General features: G+C 44.2%; 1 protein-coding gene across 2 annotated transcripts in view; it reads left to right on the top strand.

The window, feature by feature from the left end:
* Positions 1-27042, top strand: part of cssa29h8orf34 (chromosome ssa29 C8orf34 homolog) — a 170877-nt gene that overhangs the window by 103166 nt on the left and 40669 nt on the right. For both annotated transcript variants that reach the window (XM_014181035.2, XM_014181034.2), the window contains exons 8-10: positions 15337-15472; positions 25256-25464; positions 25645-25718. In XM_014181035.2, coding sequence (XP_014036510.1) covers positions 15337-15472; positions 25256-25464; positions 25645-25718 — 419 coding nt within the window. The remainder of the gene's footprint in view (positions 1-15336; positions 15473-25255; positions 25465-25644; positions 25719-27042) is intronic.

Raw genomic sequence — 27042 nt, 5'->3', positions numbered from 1 at the left:
TGCCCTGTTACAAGAAACTCATTTGAATGATAAGGAGCATCTGAAATTACAACAAGGGGGGGTTTGGTCAAGTGTTTTTCTCATCATTTACATCCAGAAGTAGAGGTGTAGCAATTCTTGTGAAAAAGAACCTACCACTTAAGGTCTTGAAGTGTGTGAAAAATAAATTGGGTCGCTTTGTTATAATTAATGGTACTTTACAAGGGCAGAGCATTTCCATAATGAATATTTACTTCCCCCCTGCCCACCCTCCTGACTTCCTCACTAAGGTATTTCTAGACTTTTCAGAATTAAACTCAGACACTGCAGTGGTTGGAGGAGATTTTAATTGTTTGTTGAACCCCCTTATTGATAAGCTTCCCAGTGGTATAGCCTCACTCTCTCCTCAAGCTAAGTCACTTACAGCTCTTTGTGATGATCTGGGGTATGCTGATGTTTGGAGAGCTTTTCATCCCTCCAACAGAGAGTTCACTTTTTTCTCTGCACCTCATGGTTGTCAGACTAGAATAGATTACTTTTTTATGCCCAGGACATCACTGCAGTCAGTTTTATCCGCTAGGATAGGAAGCATAGTCATATCCGATCATGCGGAGGTGATCCTGGACATAAAACTCAACGGGGCATTCAATCAGTCAAGACACTGGAGGTTGAATACAACCATTCTTAAAGACCATACATTCACATCATATTTTATTACAGAGTTTAAAGCATTTTTCTCTATTAACTCTCAATCAACAGATAACCCCTCACTCCTTTGGGAAACCTGTAAGGCGTACGCCAGGGGTCTGATTATGTCACTAAGAGGCGGAAAAAGCGTGAAAAGCAAAAAACACTAGAGGGTGAATTAGGAACTAAAGAGAAGGACTACATTGAAACTCCCACTCCTGCCCTATTAAAGGAAATATCAGTCATTAGATCAACGTTGGACTCCCTCCTAACACAGGACGCTGAAAAGAAAATGAGATTTGTCAAGCAAAAGCTATATGAACATGGCGATAAGCCAGGAAAGTACTTGGCGTACCTAGCTAAAAAGAGAGCTGACTCACAGTCAATTGCGGCTATTACTGATTCTGATGGCAATCATTTATATGAAAATAAATTGATAAATGACTCAATTAAGAAATTTTATGCAAATCTTTATGCCTCAGAACTGCCAAATGACGCACCCAAGTTAATGGAGAACTTATTTTCTAAGATTGAGCTCCCTATTATCTCCGAAGAACAGAGGTCTCTCCTTAATGCTCCTATTACTGAGGAAGAGATAATGTCCGCAATTAAGAATCTGCAAAATGGTAAGGCCCCAGGACCGGACAGGTTTTGTAGTGAGTTCTATAAAGAGTTCCATGGCCTGATCCTTGAGCCATTGCGTGATATGTTCAACCACTCATTTTCAAATGACCAGCTCCCCCAAACGCTGCGAGAAGCCAACATATCACTTATTCTCAAAAAGGGAAAATGTCCGGAGTCTTGTTCCTCGTACAGACCAATTTCCCTTCTGAATGTGGATAGAAAATTGCTTTCTAAAATTCTAGCCACAAGATTAGAGGACTCACTGCCACTAATTGTGAAAGGAGACCAAACTGGCTTCATTAAGGGACATAGGTCATGTAACAATGTCAGACGGCTTCTTAATGTAATTGAAGTCTACCAACGAAGTGCTATGGATGGTCTTGTGCTCTCCCTAGATGCTGAGAAAGCATTTGATCGTGTAGAGTGGTCTTACCTATTCTTTGCTCTAAATAAATTTGGTCTGGGGGACAACTTTATAAAATGGGTGAAAGTTTTATATGATGATCCTCAGGCTGCTGTCCTTACTAATGGACTACGGTCAAATAGCTTCCCTATACACAGAGGTACCAGACAGGGCTGTCTTTTGTCTCCCCTCCTATTTGCACTTGTTATGGAACCACTGGCCGAGGCCATCAGGGTAACGCCTGCTATACAGGGGCTGCTCATTGGTGATGTTCACCATAAAATAAGCTTGTATGCTGATGATGTCCTGATATTCATTTCTAATCCCGAGACTTCAATCACATCTCTTATTAATATTATTGAGTTATTCAGCGAATTCTCAGGCTACAAGATTAACCTAACTAAATCAGAGGCTATGCCACTTGGTAACCTTCACTCTGTACCTAATACTTCTCCCCCCTTCCCTTTTAAATGGTCTCCCTCAGGTTTTACGTATCTGGGTATATTTGTAACTCCTAAATTCCAACAAATGTACAAAGCCAATTTTGTTCCCTTGTTTGACACAATAAGACAGGATCTGGAGCGCTGGAACTCTCTTCCGATTTCATGGTTGGGTAGAATATCCCTCTTGAAAATGAACATTTTACCTAGGCTACTCTACCCAATCCAAATGATCCCAGTATTACTCTCCAATAAGGTAATAAAGGATGTAAATGGATGGCTAAGTTCCTTTATATGGAGTAAACGCAAGCCAAGACTTAAGATGGCAATATTGCAGCTGCCAAGTTCTATGGGTGGCTTGGATCTGCCCAATATCAGGTTCTATCAGTGGTGTGCCCACCTCTCAGACTGGATCACAAACGATGACTCCTCTATTTGGTTAGACATTGAGACTTCTCTTTCAAAATACCCTTTACAGGATCTTTTGTTTTTCACAAGTTTCAAGTCTGTAAAAGATCATTGTAACAACCCCATTACACTTAACACACTCAAAGTATGGAGGTCAGTTCAACGTTTCCTGGGAAGGTCCAAACTAACCTCTGCTCTTACCCCAATTCTTAACAACCCAGATTTCGCCCCAGGATTGCTGGATGCTGGCTTTAACATTTGGCTTAATAAGGGCATATGCAGACTAAATGACTTATTTGCGGATAAGATTTTATTGTCATTTGAGCAGATGGTCGAGAAATATCAACTCCCAAAGCAGGACTTTTTCCGTTTCCTACAAGTAAGACATTATATTCTGAAGAGCACCACCTTAATTGGCAACCCTGATATGTCTGTCATTGAAAGAATGCTTTTTTTCCCCACAAAGGAAAATGTCTGTAAGTCTGTTTTATGATGCTTTAAGGTCCTTTTCCGCTGTCGACACACAGAGGGTGAAACAAGTGTGGGAGAAAGAACTGTCTGTTACTATTGACGAAGAGATGTGGGAGGACATTTGGAAATATGCAAAAACAATATCTATATGTAATCGTACTAGAGCAATTAAATTAAGAATAATACACAGATTGCATATATCCCCAAATCGCAGACATGCTTTTAGCCCCTCTTCCACTTCTCCTCAGTGTCTTAAATGTAAAACTGATACAGGCACCCTAACACATTGTTTATGGTCATGTACCAAAATACAAAGATATTGGTCTGGTGTTCTGCAAGAGATTGAAAAGATCCTAGGGGTCGATCTAGAATTGGACCCAGTCTCTCTACTGTTAGGTCTCCCTAGTAGGCATGTAACTTCTGTGGGTAAGAGGAGGCTTTACAACATCCTCACCTTCGCATCCGAGGAAAAACATACTTTTACAGTGGATTAGTGATAAGGTTCCCTCTATTAAAGATTGGCATAAGATACTGTTTGAATGGGTGCCGCTGGAATATCTGACATGTACATTGCATTCTAAGACAGATCAGTTCTACAGAGTATGGGAACCTTACCTAAATGACCTAGAACCTGAAGTGTCAGCTATTATGCTGCGAGGATTCTCTTAGAATGGTGATCTATGTATTTCAGAATTACACTGTACGGTCCACGTGGGGAAACTAACTTCTTGGTTTAAACTGAGCTTTTTTTTAAATTAATTTTTTTAAATTTTATTTTATTTTTATTTCTGTTTATGTTTGTTTAAAATGTATGTATTGAGAGACGCAATGAGGGGGATGGGGTGAGAGAAGCGCTGAGCGGGGAGAGGGAAATGGTGTGTGTGTGTGTACGTGCGTGCATACATACGGATATGTGTAAGTGAGTGCTGTTTTTTTTGCCTTGTCTTTGTTGTTGTATCTCTTAATATGGGTGAAAATTGTGAAACTCCAATAAAAAATACTGTTACAAAAAAAATAACTGCAGCACAATCCACACTGGAAACTAACGTGACACAGGCTTTATGAAACACTGGAAAGTACACAAGGAGAAAGCATAACCTTCTCCACAGACTATGCTGGTGAAACCACACACAGAAACAGTTCTTAATAAAGTAACAAGTTGAGTCTAGCTGGTGGAGAGAAACAGCCGTCAGCTGGCAGCACTGTGTTGTTCTATGGTTAGTTCATAAAAACAACAGAGAGGGCCAGTTCCTCCTGAGAGGGCTCCAGCTGACTCCTTTCTGAAACGTTACATTTACATTACATTTTAGTCATTTGGCAGACGCTATTATCCAGAGCGGCATACAGTCATGTTGCAATAACTTATTCTCCTCTCCAACTGACAATGAAGTCTCCCTGCCATCTCCTGCCTTACCGTTAAATGAACATGTAGGTAAGTTAAGGTTACTGTATTAAAGCGGTTGTTGTCAGTTGCCTGGATACCTGACTGAGCGCTCACACTACCCCTGTCCTCGGTCTCACCGGAGCTTAATAGTGGCCCTGTTCCTAATTGTAAACACAACATAAACTCCCCTACACAAACACGCCACCAGGACACTCTATTAAGGTCATATATTTATACAGGAGATATCAGAAACCCCTCTGTGAATGAACAGACGCGCTTTTGTGCTCTGTACCACCCGACCGGGGGTCCACCGAACATGAGAGGGGGGGTGATAGTGTACCCTTACTCTCTAGGGGATTCAGGAGGACAGCAAGGAGATTGAAATTACGTAATTTAACCGGTCAAGAGTTTTTTTTTGTCACCCTGGGTGAACATAACTCATAGAAAACACATATCACATGTGGCGTTCCACAAGGTTTGATTTTGGGTCCAGTACTGTTCAGTTTATATATGTTCCCCCTTGGCAGCGTTATCAGAAAGCATAGCATTGATTTTCACTGCTACGCAGACAATACACAGCTTTACATTTCTGAGGATTTTAGCTCCATAGATAAATTATTATACTGTATTAGTGATTTAAATACTTGGATGGCTCACAACTTCCTCCAGCTAAATCAAGACAAGACCGAGGTACTTATTGTTGGAGCCAAAGCACAGAGAGAGAATCTGTCCGCACATTTTAATTCATGGGCAATAAAGATAAAACACCAGGTGTTATTTTAGATTCTGAACTCAATTTCGAATCACACATTAGGAATGTGACCAATATAGCTTTTTACCAGCTGAGAAACATTACCAAGGTGTGGCCGTTTCTCTCTTTGTCTGATACAGATAGACTCATCCATGCTTTTATTACAAGCAGGCTTAACTACTGTAATGCTCTCCTGTCTGGTCTACCCAAGAAAGCCATTAGTCAACTGCAAAACATACAGAATGCTGCAACACGGGTACTGACCAAGACCAGAAGGAGAGCACATATTACACCGGTTTTAATGTCTGCACTGGCTGCCTGAGTTTTAGAATTAATTTAAAGATGCTTCTAATGGTTTTTAAATCAGTCCACGATTGTGCACGCCAATACATGTCAGAAATGCTTTTAAGTTATTAACCCAGTAGGTCCCTCTGACACTGGACTTTTAACTATCCCAAAGCCTAGGACCAAGAGGCATGGAGAGACAGCCTTTAGTTATTATGCCCCTGGAATAGCCTTCTAGAGAACCTGAGGGGGGCAGAAACTGTGGACATATTTAAAAGAGATCTTGAAACACACCTTTTTAGCTTTGTTTTTCCTTAATTCAGTTTTTGTTATTCTTTTGTTTTATATCCTCTTATGTTTGTTTTCTAGTAAATATGTTTTTATTTTCATTGTTTTTACAATTTTCCCCCCCGTGAAGCACATTGTGTTGCATTCCATGTCTGAAATGTGTTGTATAAATAAAGCTTGATTTGATTTGATGGTGATCTGTGTGTTAGGATCTGACATTACTGTGAGATTACTGTACCTGTGTGTACGTCTGTATTTGTCTGTTCATGCGTGTGTGTGTGTGTGTGTGTGTGTGTGTGTGTGTGTGTGTGTGTGTGTGTGTGTGTGTGTGTGTGTGTGTGTGTGTGTGTGTGTGTGTGTGTGTGTGTGTGTGTGTGTGTGAAAATCTGGTCCAATTGCAGAGCTTCAGAGCCCAACCCCAATATCAGTATATCTCTTTGTTCTATTCTGTATTTAGAATAGAGAGAGAGAGAGAGAGAGGGAGAGGGGGAAGTAGAGAGAGCGGGAGAGAGAAAGAGAGCTAGAGCAGGAGAAGGGGAGAGATAGAGACCTAGAGAGGGGGAGAGAGAGAACGAGAGCTAGAGCGGGAGAGGGGGAGAGAGAGAGAAAGAGAGAGAGAGAGAGAGAGAACGAGAGCTAGAGCGAGAGAGGGGGAAAGAAAGAGAGGGAGAGTGCCAGGGCTGGCAGACACCTCACCCTGCTCTGAACTTCCTGACGCCAGTCCTCCCCCTCTCCTCCTCTCCTTCCTCGCCCTGACAACCAGAGACACAACAGTTGCCCCGGCAACAGCGCAAACAAACAACTGAGCCGTATCATCAGGGAGCATTGTTTGTTAAAAGACACAAGAGGAGAAGAGAAGGGCATGTTAGTAGTGTGAATTACAGCGGTATTAAATCTTTCACATAAAATCAAGTCAAGTACAGGGGGTTGAAACTGCTGGTGGGCTGGCAGGGTGGCAGCATCTCTGACTAAAGGTTATGATCCTATATAGTTTGAGGGTAGAGAGAGTCCCCAGTTAGAAAAGACGTGCTGCCATTATGAGGCCCTGTTAGATAATACATGTGCAGATGGATGGGTTGGTTGAAGGGTGAATTGCAGTGGTATTACTGGAGGCAACTACAACACTGATGGGCAAGTTCAGTGTTACAGTGCAATCTGTTGGGAAAAAAAATCGGACACTCATTGGTCTCTGAGTTAACGGATAGAAGGGGTTGGTCTTGGAATGACAGCTTGTATAAATGGACACTGTAATATCATGGCTAAACACCGATAGTTTATTTAAATAGAGAAGTTTGAGGATAAAAGACCTTTATGCTTGTGCCTAGAATGCTCTGTCTGAAGATTGTTCTTGACTAAATACCTGAAAAGACCCATAGACAATAAATCTGTTTTTATATCTATGAAAAGGCCTTTGTTCATCTTACAGTATCTTTGCCAGCAACATTGTGTATTGTGTGTGACTTTGTTCTTCTCGTGATAAAAATCCACAATGTCATTCTCAGGCGTTTTATAGGTGTTGTCAGCATCAAAATGAAGATGCATCTGACAAACAGTGAGTTATGGACTTGATGAGGTAATTACTGAGTAATCAGAGTGTTTGTGTTGTCTTTAGTATCTATGTGTTTATCACAAACAGATAGCTAACTCCCCATTACCTCTTCAGGTGTGTATGAATGAGGACTATGGACACAGATGGGGGATTTCAGCTCCAACTACCTCATTACCTGACAATGTAACCCACAAAACCTGGCAACCCCACCCAGACATTGTTATCGCTGGGCTGTAGATCACCTTATCTGCCCAGAAACCTTCTCTGTTGTTCTCTTTTAGTAACTGGGCCAGGGCAAGTATTCACAAATATTTTTAAAACATTTTGAATGGAACCTTTATTTAACTAGTCAAGTCAGTTACGAACAAATTCTTATTTACAATGATGGCCTACCCCGGCCAAACCCGGACGGCGCTGGGCCAATTGTGCGCCGCCTTATGTGACTCCCAATCACGGCCTGTTGTGATACAGCCTGGATTCGACCCAGGGACTGTAGTGACGCCTCTAGCACTGAGATGCAGTGCCTTAGACCGCTGCGCCTCGGGGGAGCCCAAAGCTTCTTGGAGTAGGAGTGCTGATCAGTTTTGCCTTTTAGATCATAGTGAATATGATATATGATCTCTGAGACACTATGGATACGGGCCCAGGTCTCGAACATTGATGTCTTTATACTGTATTCTTATCATATTGCATCAACAGTTACTTGTTTGAACTCTAGATGGCAGTATCGAGCCTGGGAGACGGTTGTTGTTCCCTGTCTCCAGGCTTTCTCTCAGAGAGAAGGGTTACAGCTTAAAGAGCTTGAGTTGAATGAGTTGACAGAACAGTGTTGTGGAGTTCTGACAAGACTTTCACAGGCTCTGATCTTGCATTCTCTCTCTCTCTCCATCTGGTTCTTTTAGTTTGTTCTCTTTCTTGTAAAGGCAGTGTTCTCTGATATCTAAAGCTCTCTCTCTCTCTCTCTCTCTCTCTCTCTCTCTCTCGCAATTGAAAGCTGAGTTGTAATTATGAAATGTAAGTTGGAATATTGCTTTTATTACAAAGCTAAATAAAAAGCCTCCCTGGCCCGTTCTGGGAGAACTAACCGCAGAGTCAATGCTTTGTGTTTAATACTTCATGAATCACAAATGCTTGAGCTGACTGTGTGAGGGGCAGGGAGAGTGTAGGGTCTCTCTTTCTCCCCCTCACTCTCTCCCCCTCTCTCTTTCACCCCCGTCTCTCTCGCTCTCTCTTTTTCTCTCTCGCAATTCAAATCATTCTCTCTCTCTGTGTGTGTGTGTGTGTGTGTGTGTGTCTGTGCATGCTGTTTGTGTGTGTCTGCCACCATTCACTGTGATATCTATCATTACAGAGATATTGTTAATTACAGCGCAGCGGATAGTAGAGACAGTAGAGCCACAGTCTGTTTTATAATGACACTAGACTAGAGCCTGCTGTTGTAGGCTATATCCCAAATGATACTTTGTTCCCTATATAGTGCACTACTTTTGACCAGGACCATATGGATGCACTATATAGGTAATAGGATGCAACCCATTGTGACCTCCCAGACACAGAGCCACAGCATCACAGGCACAGCTAGGACATATGAAGGGCTGGAAATGAGTCAATTAGTTCACTCATTGGTGAATCAATAAACTCATAGTCTTGGATCTGGTGTGCGCGAGAATGGGTGTGTGCGTGCAAGTGTGTTTTGTGTGTCTCTCTCTCTCTCTCTCTGTATCTCTGTCTCTGTGTGTGGGGGAGAGAGTTAGATGATTGCACACTATACATCTGTCAACACATCATCTCAGAAAGTGTAGGTTAGGTTATTTGTGAGATGAATATACTAATTATGACTTCAGTTCTTGATTTAGAACAGCGAGAGGAGAGCGAGTCAGTCAGTCTCCGTCTAAATGACATTAAATAACATGGAAACTTGATGGGGGAACAGACACACACACACACCCACACACACCACACACACACACACACACACACACACACACACACACACACACACACACACACACACACACACACACACACACACACACACACACACACACACACACCAGCTCCGCTTTTTGCTTTGGTGTAGTGAGTGATTGAGGGAAGGAATTCCTCATTGCTCAGACCTCTTTGTTCGCATCGCATCGCTCAAATACTTTCCACCCCTCTCCTCTCCTCTGCCACAGTTGTATTTATCAGTCGTGTCTCAACATTTGACGCAGGGTCTGCTTTCCAAATGCCACCCTATTCCCTATATATGGTGCTCCTCCTTCGACCAGGAAGCATTAGAGAATGTAGGGCGTAGGGTGCTCTTTGGGACGTACCCAGGGACCATGTGCGGCTGCCCCGCTGTGCTCTGACTCCGAGGGAGTGAAAATGTGCCTCGCTCGCTGACAAACGTGGTGGGCTGAGTGCTGACTTTGTTGTGTCTAGACAGACGCCGCGGCGTGTGACGTGAGTGTTGTATGGCGAAGCGTATTGACGTGCCGGTCTGTAATGTAAACTTCTCTTAGACAGTGTTATTGTGTGGGGGGTTTGGTGCGGGGGTTATGGTAGGATGTGTTGCTAACCCAAGGGAGATAAACTCAGTGGTGTGTGTGTCTGGCTAAATAAATAAACTCTCTTTCTCAATGGGACCTGTAGAAAAGGGGAGCAAACAAAAAAAGATGTACACACGCACAAAGATGATTTATCCTCTGTAGCAGATGTTTCGTTAGTTTAGTTTAGTTTCGTCAGCTCTCAGTATTGAAGTCTGTGTCTGGCACCACCGCTTCACTGGCACGGTGGTAAGCAGCAAGCAGCTATATGCCCACATACCACATAAAATACACATCAGCCATGGCACTGTGGGCAAACACACACACACACACACACACACACACACACACACACACACACACACACACACACACACACACACACACACACACACACACACACACTGTATGCCAATGTACTATAAGTCACACTAATAAGGGTGAGTGTAACTTTCAGGGATCACTCCGTTTCTCTCCCTTGGCCCCTGGAGGCCCCTGTGTCTCTTTGTAGGAGCCCACACCTGATAGCATCAGACCAGTGTTATTCACACACAGCAGGGTTGACAGTATAATTCCACTGACTGCCTGTGTGCGTGCGTGCGTTTGTGTGCGCGTACGTGCGTGCGTGTGTGCGTGTGTGCGTGATCTCAATGTATAATTCCATTGACACTGTTTGCAGGGCGGAAAGACTTACTGTCCTGTAAGCGCGCCATGTTGTCACGCCCAGCTTGTTTTAAACAGCGGTAACATCTTGTTTAGACAAAACACAAACTAAATCTAAAGCTGCATGTACTGCCTTTATTCGACTCGTCTGAAAGATTAGACAGAGATTTTGTCCTCTCCATGTTTTTGTCATTTCTTTATCTCCACCTACAAGGAACAAGGCCAAAGGGAGAGGTGAACTCGGAGATTAAAAGCTTCCCGTAAGGTAATGTGCTGTGACCGTGGCAACGTTTGAACACAGTAACTTTACAGCAGTGTTTCCCGCTGTGACCCACCTACACTTTTTGGACTTGTAGTCTACCACCGCGTAAACCAAACCAGTCTCTAGGCAGGACCTTACAGAGTAGATAACGACCAGGAGACGGATTAGGTGGAGGAGCAGGTGATGGTCTGGGCGTTGACACAATATTAAGCCATGGCTTGTGTTCCAAAGGGCACCCTATTCCCTACACAGTGCGCTACTTTTGACCAGACCCCTATGGACCCGGGTCAAAAGTAGCACAAGGCTTAGGGAATAGGGTGCCATTTGGGACACAGACATGGTTCCCACGGCCGGTAACCTCTCTCCCCTTGCCCACCCACTCTCATTTCCCAGCAGTGATGATGAATGAGACTATGCTTACAGGCATTTTCAGAAGCATGACAGAAGCATTCAGTCACCCTGTGTTATCCACACCAGCCCCAGTCCCTGGGTGACCTGTGTTCTGGGACTGTGTGTACCAGCTGGAACCCTATTTTCCTTACAGGGAAATACTTTTGACCAGGCCCATAGGTCTCTCAGTGCTTCAGGTGAGAAATCTCACCTCCTCTGGCACGGTAAGTAGTAGTATGGCTCAATGTCAACATGATATAAACCTTCATCTTCATGGTGTGTATGTTATCAAATGTTTATGATAATCTCATCAGACGATAGAACAATGAAGGAAAAATCTAGCACCCAATCAGACAATTCTAAATCAAAACCCAGGCAATCTGACAACATGTAACACCCGGGCAATCTGACTACATGTAACACCCAGGCAATCTGACTACATTTAACACCCAGGCAATCTGACTACATTTAACACCCAGGCAATCTGACTACATGTAACACCCGGGCAATCTGACAACATGTAACACCCGGGCAATCTGACAACATGTAACACCCGGGCAATCTGACAACATGTAACACCCGGGCAATCTGACTTCATTTAACACCCAGGCAATCTGACTACATGTAACACCCGGGCAATCTGACTACATGTAACACCCAGGCAATCTGACTTCATTTAACACCCAGGCAATCTGACTACATGTAACACCCGGGCAATCTGACTTAATTTAACACCCAGGCAATCTGACTACATTTAACACCCAGGCAATCTGACTACATTTAACACCCAGGCAATCTGACTACATGTAACACCCAGGCTGGTATTCCTTTTAGACACACATCAGTGCCTCTCTGAAAATGTACTTCTCGTGGAATTTTACTCCTAGTGGAATTCTTAATTTGCAGCTGGTCTGGTATGGTATATCTCCATTTCTCTCCTCTCTTGTCTCCTCTCGCTCTCTTTAAATGATTTCTTCACCTACGGAGAGGAGACATGCATGTACGAACCATACACACAAAGGGAGGCATGCAAGCACACACACACACACACACACACACACACACACACACACACACACACACACACACACACACACACACACACACACACACACACACACACACACACACACACACACACACACACACACACAAACGCGTAACGAGGAGAGACAGGTGAGAGATAGCCTGGCGCAGGGCCAGTGTGATGGATGGAGGGAAGAGGAACATTTCTCAGTGGATGAGTGTCTCTCCTCTAATCCAGGTGATTAGTCACGCCTTCTCTTCTATCAAAGTGTAAGCCGCTGTTTTCTATCTTCTATTTTCTATCTTCTCGTCTCTGCTCAACCAGGAGGCCAGTAACATGAGATTGACAGGAAGAGTATCAATGTGACTAATGTGTATATCTGTCCCACACACATAAACATAGACATGGACGGACACACACACACACACACACACACACACACACACACACACACACACACACACACACACACACACACACACACACACACACACACACACACACACACACACTAGTGAGTGGTAATAATTATGTCCGGCATTTGATCTCTTGTTGTCACATTTCTAACATTCCTGAGGACTGATGAAAACAAAATGGGCTATTGTTGTTAAAAAAAACATCCTTTATATGCTGTCAAATGGTCCATACAGTAATGGCTTGAGGTACTGTATCTATCAACTTGTTATTAAAAAAAGGGAAAGCACTCGCACGTCTGAGGTGTTTTGTTGCAGGTGCCTGGGAATCAAATTTCAAATTTATTTTTATATAGCCCTTCGTACATCCGCTGATATTCTCAAAGTGCTGTACAGAAACCCAGCCTAAAACCCCAAACAGCAAGCAAAGCATGTGAAAGAAGCACGGTGGCTAGGAAATACTCCCTAGGAAAAACTCCCTAGAAAGGCCAAAAACCTAGGAAGAAACCTAGAGAGGAACCAGGCTATGAGGGGTGGCCAGTCCTCTTCTGGCTGTGCAGGGTGGATATTATAACAGAACATGGTCAAAATGTTAAAATGTTAAAATGTTCATAAATGACCAGCATGGTCAAATAATAATAATCATAGTAGTTGTCGAGGGTGCAACAAGCACGTCCGGTGAACAGGTCAGGGTTCCATAGCCGCAGGCAGAACAGTTGAAACTGGAGCAGCAGCACGGCCAGGTGGACTGGGGACAGCAAGGAGTCATCATACCAGGTAGTCCTGAGGCATGGTCCTAGGGCTCAGGTCCTCCGAGAGAAAGACAGAAAGAGAGAAAGAGAGAATTAGAGAGAGCATATTTAAATTCACACAGGACACCGGATAAGACAAGAGAAATACTCCAGATGTAACAGACTGACCCTAGCCCCCCGACACATAAACTACTGCAGCATAAATACTGGAGGCTGAGACAGGAGGGATCAGAAGACACTGTGGCCCCATCCGATGATACCCCCGGACAGGGCCAAACAGGCAGGATATAACCCCACCCACTTTGCCACCCACTTTGGAATCATTCTAGGATATCTTCAAACTGCGCTTGCCTGTATGCTTAATAAACACAAGTGATACGTGCAAGTTCTTTTCTTTTAAAGGCCCAGTGCCGTCAAAAACGTGATTTTCCTGTGTTATATATATATTCCACACTGTGAGGTTGGAACAATACTTTCTTGCTTGAGAAATAGCTTTTTGCTAAAAAATATATATTTTTTTTATTTTGAACCATTTTACTTAATTGTTACCCAGAAATGATTTGATATTGAGATAAAATTGGCTACATTGGACCTTTAAGATATTAACTTGTTATTAAAAAGCTATATTAGATATCTTTACCAACAGTTAGCTAACTCAGACCACGACTCATGTCGTCAACATACAAATTCAGACTTACGCTATATAATTGTTGCAATGTGTTTCGTCTCTCAACACATTTATTCAGAACCAAGAACTTGCTGTCGAATTTACGTCCCTCTTTGATGTCCTGCTATATTTAATAAAGCGTTACTGGTTTTAGTTTTGTGACAATAAACATGCAGTTATTTATATTTTACTACCATTCTTTTCTACTCAGTCACGACCCTGCTTATTAGTGTGATTGTCCATCCCAAATGGAACCCTATTCTCTATATAGTGCACTACTTTTGACCAGGTTCCACAAAGCCATAAAGGGAATAGGCTGTTATTTGGAACGCAGACGGAGTTATGCTTTCTGTTCTCAATGATTGTATTATTGTCTCTGTTACCGAAACTCGCGTCACCTACTTCGCCTTGAAGCTGAAAATTCTATTCTCTGATACCTGATATAAGCCTGTTTAAAGCTGAACATGGGCCCAGTGGTGAACCTGGGAACACACAGCACTGAACCTGGGAACACTATCGCGTGTGGAACTCAGTTTAGCTTTATTCTTTATTCAAACCAGAGAGAGAGAGAGAGAGAGAGAGAGAGAGAGAGAGAGAGAGAGAGAGAGAGAGAGAGAGAGAGAGAGAGAGAGAGAGAGAGAGAGAGAGAGAGAGAGAGAGAGAGAGAGAGAGAGAGAGAGAGAGACAGAGAGACAGAGAGACAGAGAGACAGAGAGACTGGGGAGAAGGAGAGGGGATGACACTGGCGTGTCTAGTTCATATGGAGCTCTTTAGAAAGTCATGCAGACCAAGGACTGTTCTTATGAGGACACAGGGAGAGAACACACAGAGACACTTCTCTCCAACTTCTCTCTCTCTGCTCAGGATGTGTGGTCTCTCTCTCATCATCTCTCCTTCAGCCCTGCCTTCCCTGTCTCTTCTCCTTACAACCACCATCTATTTGTTGGCTAATTGATGCAAGATAGTCTTGTCAGTCTATCGTCTCTTAGTGTGTGTGTGTGTGTGTGTGTGTGTGTGTGTGTGTGTGTGTGTGTGTGTGTGTGTGTGTGTGTGTGTGTGTGTGTGTGTGTGTGTGTGTGTGTGTGTGTGTGTGTGTGTGTGTGTTGGTTCATCCTTCCTCAGAACTGGATGGCTGAGACAGCTAAGACAGATATAACGCATCTGTTGATGACTCAGTGACTATGATAAATGACTGTCCCTCTCCTTCTCTCCCTCTTTCCCCTCTCTCACTCTTTCCTTCTAATCCTCATCCCTCTTCCTCACTCCATCTCCCCGTACTTAACCCATTCTCTCTCTTCCCTGTCTCCCTCTCTCTTCCTCCCTCCCTCCCCCCTTTCTCCCTCTCTCGCCTCTCTCCCTCCACAGAGGACCTAGATGACCTGCGTATGGAGGGGGTAACAGGGCTGGCCCCGTCAGGAAGTAAGTTCAGTCAGGGTCGTAGTTCCTACCTCCCAGAGCCCCAGGCCAAGGTCACACTCAACATCTGCTCAAGGTGTGCAAGGTAAATATTTATATTTTACTCTGACCTGGGCCTTACCTGTGCCAGTGTGTCTGTGTGTCTGTGTGGCTGATTGGCTGGCTGTCTGGTTGTCTGTCTGCTCTATAACTTGGTACAGAGAGAGTGGGACAGGTCTGTGTCCAAAGACTCTTCTTCTCTCTGCTCAGTGAGTGCATTTGTCTGAGCAGAGAGGGGTACTGCATATGAGGAATGCTTGCCTGACTTACTACTGCAGTGTCCATAGGCCCAGTTCCCTATCACTATACTAGCCCAGTTCCCTATCACTATACTAGCCCAGTTCCCTATTACTATACTAGCCCAGTTCCCTATTACTATACTAGTCTAGTTCCCTATCACCATACTAGCCCAGTTCCCTATTACTATACTAGCCCAGTTCCCTATTATTATACTAGTCTAGTTCCCTATCACTATACTAGCCCAGTTCCCTATCACTATACTAGCCCAGTTCCCTATTACTATACTAGCCCAGTTCCCTATTACTATACTAGTCTAGTTCCCTATCACTATACTAGCCCAGTTCCCTATCACTATACTAGCCCAGTTCCCTATTACTATACTAGCCCAGTTCCCTATTACTATACTAGTCTAGTTCCCTATCACTATACTAGCCCAGTTCCCTATCACTATACTAGCCCAGTTCCCTATTACTATACTAGCCCAGTTCCCTATTACTATACTAGCCCAGTTCCCTATTACTATACTAGTCTAGTTCCCTATCACTATACTAGCCCAGTTCCCTATTACTATACTAGCCCAGTTCCCTATCACTATACTAGCCCAGTTCCCTATCACTATACTAGCCCAGTTCCCTATCACTATACTAGCCCAGTTCCCTATTACTATACTAGTCCAGTTCCCTATTACTATACTAGTCTAGTTCCCTATTACTATACTAGTCTAGTTCCCTGTCACTATACTAGCTCAGTTCCCTATCACTATACTAGCCCAGTTCCTTATCATTATACTAGCCCAGTTCCCTATCACTATACTAGTCTAGTTCCCTGTCACTATACTAGCCCAGTTCCCTATCACTATACTAGCCCAGTTCCTTATCATTATACTAGCCCAGTTCCCTATCACTATACTAGTCTAGTTCCCTGTCACTATACTAGCCCAGTTCCCTATTACTATACTATCACTATACTAGTCTAGTTCCCTGTCACTATACTAGCCCAGTTCCCTATTACTATACTATCACTATACTAGCCCAGTTCCCTATTACTATACTAGCCCAGTTCCCTATCACTATACTAGCCCTGTTCCCTATTACTATACTAGCCCAGTTCCCTATTACTATACTAGCCCAGTTCCCTATCACTATACTAGTCTAGTTCCCTATCACTATACTAGTCTAGTTCCCTGTCACTATCCTAGCCCAGTTCCCTATCACTATACTAGTCTAGTTCCCTATCACTATACTAGTCTAGTTCCCTGTCACTATACTAGCCCAGTTCCCTATTACTTTACTAGCCCAGTTCCCTATCACTATACTAGCCCTGTTCCCTATTACTATACTAGCCCAGTTCCCTATTACTATACTAGCCCAGTTCCCTATCACTATACTAGCCCAGTTCCCTATTACTATACTAGTCCAGTTCCCTATTACTATACTAGCCCAGTTCCCTATCACTATACTAGTCTAGTTCCCTATCACTATACTAGTCTAGTTCCCTGTCACTATACTAGCCCAGTTCCCTATCACTATACTAGTCTAGTTCCCTATCACTATACTAGTCTAGTTCCCTGTCACTATACTAGCCCAGTTCCCTATTACTTTACTAGCCCAGTTCCCTATCACTATACTAGCCCTGTTCCCTATCACCATACTAGTCCAGATCCCTATCACTATACTAGCCCAGTTCCCTATTACTATACTAGCCCAGTTCCCTATTACTATACTAGTCTAGTTCTCTATCACTATACTAGTCTAGTTCCCTGTCACTATACTAGCCCAGTTCCCTATCATTATACTAGCCCAGTTCCCTATCACTATACTAGCCCAGTTCCCTATCACTATACTAGCCCAGTTCCCTATTACTATACTAGTCTAGTTCCCTATCACTATACCAGCCCAGTTCCCTATTACTATACTAGCCCAGTTCCCTATCACTATACTAGCCCAGTTCCCTATCACTATACTATCCCAGTTCCCTATCACTATACTAGCCCAGTTCCCTATAACTATACTAGCCCAGTTCCCTATCACTGTACTAGCCCAGTTCCCTATCAAATCAAATCAAAGTTTATTTGTCAAGTGCGCCGAATACAACAGGTTTAGACCTTACAGTGAAATGCTTACTTTGATTTGTGCAAAAAAGGTATTAGGTGAACAATTGGTAAGTAAAAAAATTAAACAACTGTAAAAAAGACAGGCTATATACAGTAGCGAGGCTATTAAAATATCGAGGCTACATACAGACACCGGTTAGTCAGGCTGATTGAGGTAGTATGTACATGTAGATATGGTTAAAGTGACCATGAATATATGATGAACAGAGAGTAGCAGTAGCGTAAAAGAGGGGTTGGCGGGTGGTGGGTGGTGGGTGGTGGGACACAATGCAGATAGCCTGGTTAGCCAATGTGCGGGAGCACTGGTTGGTTGGCCCAATTGAGGTAGTATGTACATGAATGAATAGTTAAAGTGACTATGCATATATGATAAACAGAGAGTAGCAGCAGCGTAAAAAGAGGGGTTGGGGGGCACACAATGCAAATAGTCCGGGTAGCCATTTGATTACCTGTTCAGGAGTCTTATGGCTTGGGGTAAAAACTGTTGAGAAGCCTTTTTGTCCTAGACTTGGCACTCCGGTACCGCTTGCCATGTGATAGTACAGAGAACAGTCTATGACTGGGGTGGCTGGGGTCTTTGACAATTTTTAGGGCCTTCCTCTGACACCGCCTGGTGTAGAGGTCCTGGATGGCAGGCAGCTTAACCCCATGTACTGGGCCGTACGCACTACCCTCTGTAGAGCCTTGCGGTCAGAGGCCGAGCAATTGCCGTACCAGGCAGTGATGCAATCAGTCAGGATGCTCTCGATGTTGCAGCTGTAGAACCTTTTGAGGATCTCAAGACCCATGCCAAATCTTTTTAGTTTCCTGAGGGGGAATAGACTTTGTCGTGCCATCTTCACGACTGTCTTGGTGTGTTTGGACCATTCTAGTTTGTTGTTGATGTGGACGCCAAGGAACTTGAAGCTCTCAACCTGCTCCACTGCAGGCCCATCGATGAGAATGGGGGCATGCTCAGTCCTCCTTTTCCTGTAGTCCACAATCATCTCGTTAGTCTTGGTTACGTTGAGGGATAGGTTGTTATTCTGGCACCACCCAGCCAGGTCTCTGACCTCCCCCCTATAGGCTGTCTCATCGTTGTCGGTGATCAGGCCTACCACTGTTGTGTTGTCTGCAAACTTAATGATGGTGTTGGAGTCGTGCCTGGCCATGCAGTCGTGGGTGAACAGGGAGTACAGGAGGGGACTGAGCACGCACCCCTGGGGAGCTCCAGTGTTGAGGATCAGCGTGGCAGATGTGTTGCTACCTACCCTCACCACTGGGTGCGGCCTGTCAGGAAGTCCAGGATCCAGTTGCAGAGGAAGGTGTTTAGTCCCAGGATCCTTAGCTTAGTGATGAGCTTTGAGGGATGATGGTGTTGAACGCTGTGCTGTAATCAATGAATAGCATTCTCACATAAGTGTTCCTTTTGTCCAGGTGGGAAAGGGCAGAGTGGAGTACAATAGAGATTGCATCATCTGTGGATCTGTTTGGGCAGTATGCAAATTGGAGTGGGTCTAGGGTTTCTGGGATAATGGTGTTGTGAGCCATTACCAACCTTTCAAAGCACAACATGTTTCACTTCAATTCATGGCAGGTTGCCTTTGTGTTCTTGGGCACAGGGACTATGGTGGTCTGCTTGAAACATGTTGGCATTACAGACTCAATCAGGGACATGTTGAAAATGTCAGTGAAGACACCTGCCAGTTGGTCAGCACATGCCCGGAGCACACGTCCTGGTAATCCGTCTGGCCCCGCAGCCTTGTGTATGTTGACCTGTTTAAAGGTCTTACTCACGTCGGCTACAGAGAGTGTGATCAGACAGTAGTCCGGAACAGCTGATGCTCTCATGCATGCCTCAGTGTTGCTTGCCTCGAAGCGAGCATAGAAGATTTAGCTCATCTAGTAGACTCGTGTCACTGGGCAGCTCGCAGCTGTGCTTCCCTTTGTAGTCTGTAATAGTTTGCAAACCCTGCCACCTTAGACAAGCGTCGGAGCTGGTGTAGTATGATATCACTATACTTGCCCAGTTCCCTATTAGTATACTAGCCCAGTTCCCTGTCAATATACTATCCCAGTTCCCTGTTACTATACTAGCCCAGTAGAAACTCTTTATCTCCCTCCCCACATATGCTAGGCTCCAGAGAAGCAGGTTTATTATTAGGATGGAGAGGTTTCACAGGCACTTCTGGGAATCCCATTGAGACATGGTTGGGTCTGAAGCACACACTGTAAAGCTTTTGTTAGAGGTGAGAGCCAGCCTCTCTCTCTCTCTCTCTCTTTGCTACTTTCTCTCTCTCTCCTTCTCCACGCACATCTCTCTCTCACGCTCTGCTCCCGTTTGACCTCTGACCCCTGTCTTTACAGCGCCCTGTTCACAGGCATGTCTGCTGAACACACTGCTCATACCACAGAACACAGTGTGTGTGTTCGTGCTTGTGCTTGTGTGTGTTGGTCTGTGTGTGCGTGTGTTTAAATAACCTCTGATATTACAGTACCGTGCATCTGGAATGAAGCCGGTCTGGTCTGGGCCGTCTGTCCAAGGCATTTCCAGGCCAGTGATGTGTGATCTGTTTAGGGCCCTTCCCTTCCCTCCCATCCCTCACCATCTAAAACAACCAGAGCTCGTCAGCCAATAAACCTCTAGAGGATCTAGTGGTCAGGTTAAAGGAATTTGGCCGGAACAGAACAGACGGAGAGGGGGAGAAAGCAGATGTCTGACATTTCACTGAGAGAGATATTTGCACAGAGCCAAAGCTAGCTCCAGATACGGCTACAACATCAGTGGATACGTCCAGAATGGCACCCTATTCCCTGGTCAAAAGTTGTGCACTATATAGGGAATAGGGTGCCATTTGTTATACACCCAGTGTGATCCGGGAGCTGGCTTAGTCATTATAAGCCATAGATATAAACTATTGAACTTTAAACATTCAGGTGGTAAACAATCTGCCTACAAACTTTCTGATAACATTCAGTATCATGAGAAACCCATCTGCCCATCTTAGACACGCATTACCAAACAGATAAGCAGCGTGGATGAATGAAAAATGAAAAGAAAAAGAAAGAGGACAAAACCCAAATAGAGAGGGAAGGAAGGAGGGGGGATGGAGGAGTGTGCCTGGCGTCTGACCTGTGTAACACCCCATTATCTCACCCTGGCATCGGGCAGAGTCATGCCCGCTTGGGCCCTATTGCACCCAACACCCAGAAACATGAGCATAACATTGGGCTGGGAGGGAGGATAAACAGGAAACGTGCCGGAAAAGAAAACAAGTGATCTAAAAAAAAGAAAATATGAAACAGAGGTGATAATAGAGACTGGTATCAGCGCAGGGCGGTCTTGTGACAACAAGCACATTTTGGAATGCACTTAAGATATGATATTCTGTTCTTGATCTGGAGGAATGTAGACTGAAGGTAAGTGCTGATACAAAGAGGAAGAGCGAGAGAGAGCGAGAGGGAGAGAAAGAGATTGAGAGAGAGAGAGAGAGAGGGGAGAAAGGAAGAGAGAAAGAGAGAGGAGAGGGAGACAGTGGGTGTGTGACAGAGGGGGGGGGGGGGTAAATTGGCTATCCCAATACTCAAAGGCTGGCAAGATGTCTTTCATATACATACTTCAGAGGAGGCTGGTGGGAGGACCTATAGGAGGACGTGCTCATTGTAATGGCAGGAATGAATGGAACGGAGTCAAACATGTGGTTTCCATATGTTTGATGTGTTTGATACCATTCCATTTATTCCATTCCAGCAATTACAATGACCCCGTCCTCCTATGTTTCCCTCCACCAGCCACCTCTCATTTACTTTCTACTCGGGGAGGCATCGAAGTGAAAGACAAAAATACAAGACCACTATGCCAGCCGGGGAACAACAGCATGGAGGTGATTAATCTATAGTAACACCTCAGAGAGTGTTTATTAATTTACTGCAGCACTGTTAAACGCTGCCTGCGCCCCACCCAGCACTGTGTGCTACCAGTCACACCCAGTGGAGCCTACCCAGAGGTGTGTTCAACACCCATCTGTTCCAAGGCGTTACCTAGAGGAGGCAGATGTTACCAGGGACAGTGATAGACAACGAAGATCATCCTTCCTTTCAATCCTTTTCTCAAAAGCGTGAGATTTCTTTATTTGATAGTTTTACAATGCTTTGGGCCCCCCAGAGCTGCATGTTCCTGGCCCATAGATGTGGCTAGAGCTGCATATCCCTGGCCCATAGATGTGTCTAGAGCTGCATGTCCCTGGCCCATAGATGTGGCTAGAGCTGCATGTCCCTACCCAAGTCCCAAATGGCACCCTATTCCCTATATAGGCCTGGTGCACTACTTTCACCAGAGCCCAAGCTGTGGTTAGAGATGCCTGTACTTCAGCAGCAGCTTTACAGACCCATGGCGCAGTCCTCTAACAGGGCCTGCTGGGCCTTGCTCTGGCTGCAAAACTCCAGTGTTCACTAACTCATCCCAGACCCTGTCCCTAAGCACTGTGTGTGTGTGTATGTGTGTGCGCGTATGTGTGTCTGTGTGTCGTCACAGCCTGGGAGACCATCCGTGGCATACATGGACCGGGAATAGGCCTTATTAGAGTATTTGTTTTCTTATATGGAATGTTTTCAGGGAATTGTGAATGGTAGTCAGGCCCAAATGCAGAGGACCACATCATTCAAAGCAGGGATGGTGCATATCTGGCTTTTTTATTTTTGAGAGCGAGAAAGAGACAGACACAGAGGAGAGAGGGACAGAGGAGAGAAGGACAGATGAGAGAGAGACATAGGAGTGAGAGACATAGGAGAGAGAGAGATTTGTGCATTTCAAAAGTTATCTTTCATTCTTACAATAATCACTTAGGTACAAAGTGGTGGTGGCTGTGGAGGAATGCCACACCATAAGTTGTTGTTGTTATGTTGTGTTGCTACCACGCTGTGTTGTCACGTGTTGCTGCCATGCTATGTTGTTGTCTTAGGTGTCTCTTTATGTAGTGTTGTGGTGTCTCTCTTGTCGTGATGTGTGCTTTGTCCTATATTTTTATTTTTAATCCCAGCCCCCGTCCCCGCAGGAGCCCTTTTGCCTTTTGGTAGGCCGTCATTGTAAATAAGAATTTGTTCTTAACTGACTTGCCTAGTTAAATAAAGGGAAAATAAAATAAAATAGATTTATTTTGTCTCCAGTTAATGGCTTCCTCTGATTACATGGAAAATAGCACGCAACTAAAAGAATGCGCAACTAAAGCAGTGTGCAATTAAATGATATATAGTATGATTTACAGTCCACTAAATATATACTGTTCAAACATAAATACCATGAGTACAGATGATGTGAAACTGTTTATAGGAGAAGAAGGAAACACTGAGGGAATCAAAAATATGTGTTCCAAATGGCACCCTATGCCCTACATAGTGCACTACCTCTAACCAGAGCCTTATGGGGAATAGGCTGCCATTTGGGATACAAGCAATATCATCTAACATTATTTTTATCCGAACAGCTACGTCCAACCACAAAGCGAAGGCCAGAGTGTTCAGTTTGCGTTCCTGTTAGAATACTGTTTGTCTTTCAGACACAGCGTGCTGCTCTTTGTCCAATCTCTGAGAGTGTTGGTAGGCCTAGAGATATGCCATAGATAGGATTTGTACTGGTAGGCCTATATGGGTTCAAAGCTGAACATGACAATGAACAGGTATGATTACGAACAGATGGGATATGCAAGTGTATGATAGTGGACCCTACAGTCTTGTCAGGGGTGTGAAGCACCAGTAGACAGACAGAATTCGGGTTTAAAATGATGGTATTTATTTACAGGTACATCATCAGACGTTGACCAAAATAACTAAGGGACCGTTCACTGAAGCTGCTGGCTTCTAAGGCAGAGTGCCTTCAAACTAGGCAGAGTGAAATCAAACTAGGCAGAGTGCCTTCAAACTAAGCAGAGTGCCTTCAAACTAGGCAGAGTGAACAGGTTCAAAACCCAACCCTAAAACCGTAATACCGGTAATCCAAAATGTCATCAATTAACATGAATATCTCAGTCAATAATCAATACTGTCACTGGTTTAAATATCAATGGCTAATACATTTACATTTACATAAATATCACAAACATTTAACTGATAGAGATCAGGAAAACACACCTCAACATCGTGCATATTAATTTCTGAGCATGCTCAGTCCTCACAGCTACTGGCTAACTAGTTTCCACAACAATCCGCAGTGGTGAATATTAAATGTCAGGGATAAAATTGAACTTGAATTCTAAACAGACAGTATTTAACATTTCTCGAAAGCTTCTAGCAACAGGAATATGCTTGTAGACGTGAACAACTGACACAAACATTAACAAACAGGGGCGCAACTTTGGTTTTAGAAGTGGGGGGGACATAATATCGATCTTTTTTTTAATCCAGTCGGCTAAACACTCCAAACAGCCTACCCATGGTCCTAAAGCACACCGGGGGGGGACACACGGACGGACATGCCCATCCCCAGTGAAAGTTGTGCCCCTGTTAACAAACATTTTGCAAAGTGTGTTTGGCTCCAAAACTGAGCAAAATGAACTGTAGGCTGCACCATTTTATACTTCAGCTATACATGATAAGACTTTTATCAGAGTTTGGCTTGGGTATAGTTCTGCCTCTACAGATTCTATCTAACTGTAGTTGTGATGAGTGGATGGATATGAATTCCTAAACTGGTGTGCTATGTTACTGTGTCTGGATGTACCTTCCCTGATGCATATCCACATCCCTACGCAATGCCCTGATGTAGATTAGACAAGTGAAGCCTATCTGTTCCGCTCTGTCTCATCACCTCTCACTGATAGATTCCCACTGTCCCCTCATAGACTCTCATAGAAGGGTCAGGGCCTGATTTATTAAGCATATCAGAGTAGAATACTGATCTAGGATCAGTTTAGCCATTTAGATCCGAATGAAAAATATTACATGGACAGGGGGGGCACCTGATCCCAGATGTGCTCTTCTAGTTTGATATGCTGATGAATACAGATGTTTAGTGTGTAGAGAAACAGATACGGTGCTGGACTACTGTAGTGTGCACACTGTGCTGTTCCCAGTGGAAATTGGAAGTCTATGGAGCGTTTCCTATCGTTGGGTTATTGTTTGTTTCTGTTTAAATATCCTCTGAGGGTGAATGGTGCTCATCTGAATGCTAACGGTTGTGTGAATTGTTTGTGTGCTGTGTTAACACTAGCTGTAGAGTTAGGGAAGTATGTGCTTTGCGCCGTGCGTTAAGTGTTCAGCGTTTGACCCACTGTAGTTGTTGAATGTGTTATCTGTGTTGTGCCTTCGAAGGCTCCAAACCAACTTCGGGTGAATGGTGCTCATCTGAAAGCTAGTGGATGTTTAGCGTAAAGTGTGTGTATGTTTTGTTTTAAGTTAGGGGTTGTAAGGTGTGAAGTGTGATGATTTGTGTGAGTTGTTTTGACATGTGGTTCAGCCTGTAGTCGTCGAGTGTGTTATCTAAGTTGTGTTTTGTCTCTACAGGCTGCAGGGGGACAGTCTGTCAGATGCCAGTAGACCAGAAGAGGACCAGCACCATGGACCCTCCCAGCACGCATCACCTCAACATGGACCTCTCCATGGATCTCCTCACCCTCATCCCCTGCTCCCAGAGCATGCTGCTGTCAACATGCCTGATGGAAATGGGCCTCATGGACTCCCCCATCACTTACAACCTGTGCCTGATATCTCCTGTAAGTTAATAGTACACAATGCATGCATCCCAAATCGCACCCTATTCCCCATACAGTGCACTATTAGGATGCCGCTAATAGGACCTACCCATTGTATCCTCTTGTCAGCTCTCGATATGTCAACTATGGCATTACTCTTACTCTTACTCTTTCTGTGTGTTTGTGGGTTGTCTGGAGTAGGTTGTTTTCCCGGGGTGGACACAGCGCCGGTACGAGACCAGGAATGCGAGAGTGTGTCTCAGGTGTCTTTCCCAGTAAGTGTTTTCCATCCTTCTGTCCCTCCCTCTCCCTCCTTCCCTCTCTTCTTCCCACCATCTGTCACCAAACAATCCAGCTCACCTTACCTCATCAATTATCACCCCACCATTTCCCCTTGCCCCCCCCCCCCAACCTGTTTTGTAAGACTGAGCGCTAGACCCGTCTCAATAACCCTGCTATTAGGCCGAGGCCAGGCTTTAACCATCCATCTTTACAGGCCACGCCAGTTTACACAATGGACAATATAACTGTGATACAGCGGAACAAGTGATACATCTCATTAGGCTTTCCCTTCATATCACTTTACAATAGTTTCCCTAAATGTCACTTTACGATAGTTTCAGGGCTTTTTCTGCCATTTGTCTGTTAAAGTGATGAGTTTCAGTTTTAATCCGTTTCTATGTATCTGTAACTACCGACCAGAGATAGGGCTATTTAGAATCATGATACACTTGCCCAACATAAAGGGCTAGTAAAGAGACGTTCACTATTGTTCTTTGTACTGGTTTGCGTGACAACTGTGGAGTCATGGAGGTTTATAAGGTGCTCAACAGATGTAGCTACAGGCAAAAGGGTAGACGAAACGACACATTCAATTCATTATTGTTCATTGGCTGGCTTTCGTGATAACTCCACCTGCTACAGGAGGTCATAGAGGGATTTGGAGTCTGCCCCAAAAAGCACTCTATGCCCTATATAACACCCCCCCCCCCCATGGGCCCTAGTCAAAAGTACTACATTATAAAGGGAATAGGGTGCTATTTGGTATGCTGCCCTGGTGCTGCATTGATGTAGCCATCTGACAGCTAACTAACACATGACAGATTGAGAGTGGCGGTGCCACAGACACTCATATGCTGTTAATAAAGCAGTCTGTGTATGTAGACGCCGATACCTTGATGCTTAATTATCAACACCAAGTGTTGGAAAAGCCTTTAACAGCTTTTTTTTGTAGAAATAAAAGGTTTTGGAGCTGCACCTCGTTGTGTGTGTGTGTGTGTGTGTGTGTGTGTGTGTGTGTGTGTGTGTGTGTGTGTGTGTGTGTGTGTGTGTGTGTGTGTGTGTGTGTGTGTGTGTGTGTGTGTGTGCGCACCAGATGGGCGGAGGCTCCAGACTAACTGGCAGCAGGACTGGTGTACACTATTCAATAAAAAGCTGTAACCGGGTCGACGTTGATGGGGTAAATGGCAAAATACCATTCTCTCAATGCTGCTAGAAAGGATATCTGATATCTTCATTGTTCAACTCAATTAATAATGATAATAATTCAGGGGATGGGGGTGCTTATATTTGTCCGAATACACACTTGTGGGTGTGTCT

The sequence above is a fragment of the Salmo salar genome, chromosome ssa29, assembly GCF_905237065.1.
Source record: "Salmo salar chromosome ssa29, Ssal_v3.1, whole genome shotgun sequence".
NCBI lineage: Eukaryota > Metazoa > Chordata > Actinopteri > Salmoniformes > Salmonidae > Salmo > Salmo salar.
The sequence above is the reverse complement of the archived record's forward strand: the minus strand, read 5'-3'. Positions and strand labels throughout refer to the sequence as shown.